Below are 8,768 nucleotides of genomic sequence, written 5' to 3' on the forward strand. Positions count from 1 at the left end.
CATGTTGGATTATTCTGGATCAGATTTTATGTACACGAAATAAAACTAAACTGGCCTTAAACTCACCTTAGGATGACCTTAAACTGGCCTTAAACTCACCTTAGAATGACCTTAAACTGGCCTTAAACTCACCTTAGAATGACCTTAAACTCACCTTAGGATGACCTTAAACTCACCTTAGAATAACCTTAAACTGGCCTTAAACTCACCTTAGAATGACCTTAAACTCACCTTAGAATGACCTTAAACTCACCTTAGAATGACCTTAAACTGGCCTTAAACTCACCTTAGAATGACCTTAAACTCACCTTAGAATGACCTTAAACTCACCTTAGAATGACCTTAAACTCACCTTAGAATGACCTTAAACTGGCCTTAAACTCACCTTAGAATGACCTTAGAATGACCTTAAACTGACCTTAGAATGACCTTAAACTGGCCTTAAACTCACCTTAGAATGACCTTAAACTGGCCTTAAACTCACCTTAGAATGACCTTAAAGTCACCTTAGAATGACCTTAAACTCACCTTAGAATGACCTTAAACTGGCCTTAAACTCACCTTAGAATGACCTTAAACTGGCCTTAAACTCACCTTAGGATGACCTTAAACTCACCTTAGAATGACCTTAAACTGGCCTTAAACTCACCTTAGAATGACCTTAAACTCACCTTAGAATGACCTTAAACTGGCCTTAAACTCACCTTAGAATGACCTTAAACTGGCCTTAAACTCATCTTAGGATGACCTTAAACTCACCTTAGAATGACCTTAAACTGGCCTTAAACTCACCTTAGAATGACCTTAAACTGGCCTTAAACTCACCTTAGAATGACCTTAAACTGGCCTTAAACTCACCTTAGAATAACCTTAAACTGGCCTTAAATTCACCTTAGAATAACCTTAAACTGGCCTTAAATTCACCTTAGAATGACCTTAAACTGGCCTTAAATTCACCTTAGAATAACCTTAAACTGGCCTTAAATTCACCTTAGAATGACCTTAAACTGGCTTTAAATTCACCTTAGAATAACCTTAAACTGGCCTTAAACTCGCCTTAGAATGACCTTAAACTCACCTTAGAATTACCTTTAACTCACCTTAGAATTACCTTTAACTCACCTTAGAATGACCTTAAACTGGCCTTAGACTCACCTTAGAATGACCTTAAACTATTCTTAAACTCACCTTAGAATGACCTTAAACTGGCCTTAGACTCACCTTAGAATGACCTTAAACTGGCCTTAGACTCACCTTAGAATGACCTTAAACTGGCCTTAAACTCACCTTAGAATGACCTTAAACTGGCCTTAAACTCACCTTAGAATGACCTTAAACTCACCTTAGAATGACCTTAAACTCACCTTAGAATGACCTTAAACTCACCTTAGAATGACCTTAAACTGGCCTTAAACTCACCTTAGAATGACCTTAAACTGGCCTTAGACTCACCTTAGAATGACCTTAAACTGGCCTTAAATTCACCTTAGAATGACCTTAAACTGGCCTTAGACTCACCTTAGAATGACCTTAAACTGGCCTTAAACTCACCTTAGAATGACCTTAAACTGGCCTTAAATTCACCTTAGAATGACCTTAAACTGGCCTTAAACTCACCTTAGAATGACCTTAAACTGGCCTTAAACTCACCTTAGAATAACCTTAAACTGGCCTTAAACTCACCTTAGAATGACCTTAAACTGGCCTTAAACTCACCTTAGAATAACCTTAAACTATTCTTAAACTCACCTTAGAATGACCTTAAACTGGCCTTAAACTCACCTTAGAATGACCTTAAACTGGCCTTAAACTCACCTTAGAATAACCTTAAACTGGCCTTAAACTCACCTTAGAATGACCTTAAACTATTCTTAAACTCACCTTAGAATGACCTTAAACTGGCCTTAACTCACCTTAGAATGACCTTAAACTGGCCTTAAACTCACCTTAGAATGACCTTAAACTGGCCTTAAACTCACCTTAGAATGACCTTAAACTGGCCTTAAACTCACCTTAGAATGACCTTAAACTCACCTTAGAATGACCTTAAACTCACCTTAGAATGACCTTAAACTCACCTTAGAATGACCTTAAACTGGCCTTAAACTCACCTTAGAATGACCTTAAACTGGCCTTAAACTCACCTTAGGATGACCTTAAACTGGCCTTAAACTCACCTTAGAATGACCTTAAACTGGCCTTAAACTCACCTTAGAATGACCTTAAACTCACCTTAGGATGACCTTAAACTCACCTTAGAATAACCTTAAACTGGCCTTAAACTCACCTTAGAATGACCTTAAACTCACCTTAGAATGACCTTAAACTCACCTTAGAATGACCTTAAACTGGCCTTAAACTCACCTTAGAATGACCTTAAACTCACCTTAGAATGACCTTAAACTCACCTTAGAATGACCTTAAACTCACCTTAGAATGACCTTAAACTGGCCTTAAACTCACCTTAGAATGACCTTAGAATGACCTTAAACTGACCTTAGAATGACCTTAAACTGGCCTTAAACTCACCTTAGAATGACCTTAAACTGACCTTAAACTGGCCTTAAACTCACCTTAGAATGACCTTAAAGTCACCTTAGAATGACCTTAAACTCACCTTAGAATGACCTTAAACTGGCCTTAAACTCACCTTAGAATGACCTTAAACTGGCCTTAAACTCACCTTAGGATGACCTTAAACTCACCTTAGAATGACCTTAAACTGGCCTTAAACTCACCTTAGAATGACCTTAAACTCACCTTAGAATGACCTTAAACTGGCCTTAAACTCACCTTAGAATGACCTTAAACTGGCCTTAAACTCATCTTAGGATGACCTTAAACTCACCTTAGAATGACCTTAAACTGGCCTTAACTCACCTTAGAATGACCTTAAACTGGCCTTAAACTCACCTTAGAATGACCTTAAACTGGCCTTAAACTCACCTTAGAATAACCTTAAACTGGCCTTAAATTCACCTTAGAATAACCTTAAACTGGCCTTAAATTCACCTTAGAATGACCTTAAACTGGCCTTAAATTCACCTTAGAATAACCTTAAACTGGCCTTAAATTCACCTTAGAATGACCTTAAACTGGCTTTAAATTCACCTTAGAATAACCTTAAACTGGCCTTAAACTCGCCTTAGAATGACCTTAAACTCACCTTAGAATTACCTTTAACTCACCTTAGAATTACCTTTAACTCACCTTAGAATGACCTTAAACTGGCCTTAGACTCACCTTAGAATGACCTTAAACTATCCTTAAACTCACCTTAGAATGACCTTAAACTGGCCTTAGACTCACCTTAGAATGACCTTAAACTGGCCTTAGACTCACCTTAGAATGACCTTAAACTGGCCTTAAACTCACCTTAGAATGACCTTAAACTGGCCTTAAACTCACCTTAGAATGACCTTAAACTCACCTTAGAATGACCTTAAACTCACCTTAGAATGACCTTAAACTCACCTTAGAATGACCTTAAACTGGCCTTAAACTCACCTTAGAATGACCTTAAACTGGCCTTAGACTCACCTTAGAATGACCTTAAACTGGCCTTAAACTCACCTTAGAATGACCTTAAACTGGCCTTAGACTCACCTTAGAATGACCTTAAACTGGCCTTAAACTCACCTTAGAATGACCTTAAACTGGCCTTAAATTCACCTTAGAATGACCTTAAACTGGCCTTAAACTCACCTTAGAATGACCTTAAACTGGCCTTAAACTCACCTTAGAATAACCTTAAACTGGCCTTAAACTCACCTTAGAATGACCTTAAACTGGCCTTAAACTCACCTTAGAATAACCTTAAACTATTCTTAAACTCACCTTAGAATGACCTTAAACTGGCCTTAAACTCACCTTAGAATGACCTTAAACTGGCCTTAAACTCACCTTAGAATAACCTTAAACTGGCCTTAAACTCACCTTAGAATGACCTTAAACTATTCTTAAACTCACCTTAGAATGACCTTAAACTGGCCTTAAACTCACCTTAGAATGACCTTAAACTGGCCTTAAACTCACCTTAGAATGACCTTAAACTGGCCTTAAACTCACCTTAGAATAACCTTAAACTGGCCTTAAACTCACCTTAGAATGACCTTAAAATGACATTAAACTCACTTTTGAATGACACACACAGAGGACACTGGGCTTTAATAATATAGATGATGATTACAGTAATGGGGAAAAAAAGATTACAACAATTAATAAATAATAATATGCAATAAAATAAACTATGCTAATAACAAACATTGCACAGCTCAATATTGTGTATTTTCTTTTACAGAATAAGTAGAATGTGAACTATTTCATGTATATAAATAGTTTTTCTTCAGTTTATTTCAGTCACATATGAGTTCCTGTTCAGTCCAAACCTCCCTTAACCAGGTTCATCCTCTATTTAAGCCGATCTTTGTCTCCTACACGATTTTATCTCAATAATTTGAGCAGAAATGACAAATATCGTCTAAATTTCAAAGAACTACGTGTCCCATGATGCACTGCGGGTCCCGTTGCCAGGATACCGTGCTCTCTCAGTGGCTCCGTTAGCTCCGTTAGCTTCGGGCTGAAGCAGGACTGAAGCCTTCGGACTGGACGTGGACGGTCACCGAGACTTTATAGGACATTAACGACGAGGAGGACGGTAAATACAAGCCCCAGAACAGGCATTTGACCCGGGTCAGACCCGGGTCAGGAGGTTTGGTCGGGTTGGGTTGGGTTAGCTTCTGTATGCTAACGGCTAACGACACAGAAGACACCAATGGGAAACAAGAGTAAATAAGAACCTAAAGTAGACTGAGAGTACCGACCAAATGAGCCTTAAAGCCAGATCTGACAGAAAAATACTGGGAAATAAACCCAGGGCTAAAGTTAGAACGAGACTTAAACTGAGGTAAAGTCTGTTCTGACGGAGAAAAAAATGATCAGATCAGTCTAAATTCAGCTGCACCCGAAAAATACACAGTTTTTTACAGTTAAAGAGAGAAACCTGTGAGTTTAAAGGGTTTGAAAGAGGACAGAGCATCAGGTGGAGAAACACTAAGGGTTAAGTGGAGGATTTAAGGGAAAGAAACAGCTTCAGGTAAACCTACAAACACAGATCCACCCTGTGGAGAAATGGACCTGGGAAACCAGCATGAAACCAGTGCTGAACCAGTGGTAAACCAGTGCTGAACCAGTGCTGAACCAGTGGTAAACCAGTGCTCCTCTCAGTTAAACCTGTGTGAACTCTGATCCATCCTGTGTGCATTTGTGTGATGTCAAATGAAACTGTCAGAGAAGTTTAAAGTTATTTTAAAGCAACTTTAAGGTAATATTAAGGTGAGTTTAACATTATTTTAACATGAGCATAAGGCCAGTTTAAGGTCATTTGAAGGCCAGTTTAAGGTCATTTGAAGGCCAGTTTCAGGTCAGTTTAAGGCCAGTTTAAGGTCATTTGAAGGCCAGTTTAAGGCCAGTTTAAGGTCATTTGAAGGCCAGTTTAAGGTCATTTGAAGGCCAGTTTAAGGCCAGTTTAAGGTCATTTGAAGGCCAGTTTAAGGCCAGTTTAAGGTCATTTGAAGGTCAGTTTAAGGTCATTTGAAGGTCAGTTTAAGGTCATTTGAAGGCCAGTTTAAGGCCAGTTTCAGGTCAGTTTAAGGCCAGTTTAAGGTCATTTGAAGGCCAGTTTAAGGTCATTTAAAGGTCAGTTTCAGGTCAGTTTAAGGCCAGTTTAAGGTCATTTAAATGTCAGTTTCAGGTCATTTGAAGGCCAGTTTAAGGTCATTTAAAGGTCAGTTTCAGGTCAGTTTAAGGCCAGTTTAAGGTCATTTAAAGGTCAGTTTCAGGTCAGTTTCAGGTCATTTGAAGGCCAGTTTAAGGTCATTTAAAGGTCAGTTTCAGGTCAGTTTAAGGCCAGTTTAAGGTCATTTAAAGGTCAGTTTCAGGTCAGTTTCAGGTCATTTGAAGGCCAGTTTCAGGTCAGTTTAAGGCCAGTTTAAGGTCATTTAAAGGTCAGTTTCAGGTCAGTTTCAGGTCATTTGAAGGCCAGTTTAAGGTCAGTTTAAGGCCAGTTTAAGGTCATTTAAAGGTCAGTTTCAGGTCAGTTTCAGGTCATTTGAAGGCCAGTTTAAGGTCATTTAAAGGTCAGTTTAAGGCCAGTTTCAGGTCATTTAAAGGTCAGTTTCAGGTCAGTTTCAGGTCCGTCCTGGCCTGGGTTCTGTTTGATCCTCTGTTTTCTTGTTTTGCAGATGCTGTTCAAATGCTATCTTCCATTAAACCTGTGAACACTGGTTCAGTTCTGCTGGGTTCTGTCTTTGTGGTTCCGTCACACAGATGTCCGGTCTCCGTTAACCGTCCGGCGCCGCATGGATCGGGTCGAGCGGCTCCAAGACGCCAAAGTGCTGAAGAACCAGCCGTACGACGAGAGTCTGGAGGTGAACGACGCAGAGGAGGTAGCCAGCGTTTACAGCCCCGCCCCCCAAGACCACGCACAGGTGAGACTGGACCCAGAATTGGACCCAGAACCGGGCTCAGCGGGTCCATCGGAACCAGAACCTCAGTCTGGTCCATCAGAACCAGGAGTTACAGCCAACAATCTATCACCTATAATCTCTGCGTGTTGTTCTTTACGTCCTTTTTCTACGTGCTTTGTGTTTCTGTTTCAGTCGGAGTCGAGGCAGAGGAGCAGCAGGGGGCGTGGCCTGATGTCGGCCAATAGCAGCAGTGACGAGTTGGATGAGGACTCCAAACGACAGGAGAGGAAAGAGCCAATGAGCATCCAGGGCGGAGCCAGTCCCAATGAGGAGGAGGAGGAGGAAGAGGAGGAGGAGGAGTCTGACGAAGAGGAGACGGAGGACGACGACGACGACGAGGCCGCCGCGCCGGAGGGAGCCTATGACCCCGCCCACTACGCCAACCTGCCCGTCAGCACCGAGGTCAAAGAGCTGTTCCAGTACATCACCAGGTGAGTGACCGGGTCAGAACCGGACCAGTGTGGACCCGGGTCAGAACCGGACCTGTGTAGACCTGGTTTTTCTTTCAGTTAAACATGTGTACTTTTTCTTCTTTCATCTCTGTCCATCACTGAGCCCGTTTCCATGACGATAATAATCCACTCCCTGTTATGAATCAGCTGTGATGTGTTCACTGTCACTTCAGAAACAGGATAATCCATAAACCCTGTTTGGTGGGTCCAGTCCATTATGGGCACACACACACACACACACACACACACACACACAAGCACATGCACACACAGGGAAACGGGGCCAATGGTGTGAAGCGCCCTCAGGGGGCGGAGTCTGTGCTGATTGGCTGCAGCTGATTGGTTGTGGTGGTGTGTTCAGGTACACCCCTCAGTCCGTGGATCTGGACCACAGCCTCAGACCCTTCATCCCAGACTTCATCCCAGCTGTCGGAGACATCGACGCCTTCCTGAAGGTACCACTGTGACCTCTGACCCCTGACCCCTGTGACCACTGACCACTGTGAACCCTGACCCTAACCCTGACCCTCTGTAACCTCTGACCCCCCCCCCCCCAACCTATGACCCCCTCTCTGACCTCTGACCCCTGTAACTCCTGACCCCCCTGACCCTAATCCTACCCTAACCCTGACCCCCCCCCATGACCGCTGACCCCTGTGACACCTGACCCTAACCATGACCCCCCTGTGACTCTTGACCAGGTGTAACCTCTGACCCTCTATGACCCTTGACCCCCCTTTAACCTCTGACCCCCTCAGACCCCTGACCCCCTCTCTGACCTCTGACCCCTCTGACCCCTGTCCAGGTTCCCAGACCTGACGGTCAGTCGGACTCTCTGGGTCTGCTGGTCCTGGATGAGCCCAGTGTGAAACAGTCTGACCCCACAGTTCTGTCTCTGTGGTTATCAGAGGAAACCAAACAGCATGGAGCCGCTGAGGTAAAACACCACGCCCCCTGCACTGACCACGCCCCCTGACGTGTACTGTAACCCTAACCCACCTCTCTGCCCCTCTGTACCCCTCCCTCTCTGCCCTGCCCCCTGTCTGCCCCTCCCTTTCTACCCCTCCCCCTCTGCCCCGCCCCCTCCCTCAGCTGAAGAAGGTGACCAGTGTGGTCAGTCCTCAGCTCAACCCTCGGCCCGTGGACTCGTGGGTGGACAGCATCGGCGCCCTGCACCGGTCCAAGCCTCCGGCCAGCGTCCAGTACGGCCGCGCCATGCCGGACATCGACAGCCTGATGCAGGAGTGGCCCCCGGAGATGGAGGACCTGCTGGGCCGGGTGGACCTGCCGTCGGCCCGGCTCCGCTGCGACCTGGACCAGTACTGCGACCTGGTCTGTGCCCTGCTGGACATACCGGTCTACGGGGGCCGCATCCAGGCCCTGCACCTGCTGTTCAGCCTCTACCTGGAGTTCAGAGACTTCCAGCACTTCATACGGACCTGACCCAGACCCAGACCCAGGACCAGACCCAGACCCAGACCCAGACCCAGGACCAGACCCAGAACCACATCCAGGCCCTGCACCTGCTGTTCAGCCTCTACCTGGAGTTCAGAGACTTCCAGCACTTCATACGGACCTGACCCAGACCCAGGACCAGGACCAGGACCAGACTCAGACCCAGACCCAGACCCAGACCCAGACCCCAGTGTGTTTGTGTTTTCTGTGTTTGTTCTTTTTATTCTTAAAAAAATGTTAAATGAAGCAGATGAGTTTACAACATGTGTCAGAAACAAACAGAAAAATGAAGAAAAAAGAATCCAGTGAAATAAAGAAATGTTTCGTTGACAGA

General features: G+C 44.1%; 1 protein-coding gene across 5 annotated transcripts; it reads left to right on the forward strand.

Annotated features, from left to right (window-relative positions):
- Nucleotides 1–4,505: 4,505 nt before the first annotated feature.
- LOC115416394 (intraflagellar transport protein 46 homolog) lies at nucleotides 4,506–8,610 on the forward strand. Of its 5 annotated transcripts, XM_030130136.1 has the most exons (7): nucleotides 4,506–4,657; nucleotides 6,328–6,488; nucleotides 6,660–6,958; nucleotides 7,341–7,434; nucleotides 7,785–7,916; nucleotides 8,072–8,356; nucleotides 8,494–8,610. In XM_030130136.1, the coding sequence occupies exons 2-7, from the start codon at nucleotides 6,360–6,362 to the stop codon at nucleotides 8,557–8,559; spliced, it is 1,005 nt and encodes a 334-aa protein (XP_029985996.1). In that variant the 5' UTR covers nucleotides 4,506–4,657; nucleotides 6,328–6,359; the 3' UTR covers nucleotides 8,560–8,610. The 5 variants fall into 5 exon arrangements, with proteins under 5 accessions (XP_029985996.1, XP_029985994.1, XP_029985993.1 ...); XM_030130134.1 differs by having other exon boundaries at nucleotides 4,507–4,663; nucleotides 8,072–8,509; XM_030130133.1 differs by having other exon boundaries at nucleotides 4,507–4,657; nucleotides 6,324–6,488; nucleotides 8,072–8,509.
- The last annotated feature ends 158 nt before the right edge of the window (nucleotides 8,611–8,768 follow it).

This window comes from Sphaeramia orbicularis, unplaced genomic scaffold (genome assembly GCF_902148855.1).
Source record: "Sphaeramia orbicularis unplaced genomic scaffold, fSphaOr1.1, whole genome shotgun sequence".
NCBI classification, from domain to species: Eukaryota; Metazoa; Chordata; class Actinopteri; order Kurtiformes; family Apogonidae; genus Sphaeramia; species Sphaeramia orbicularis.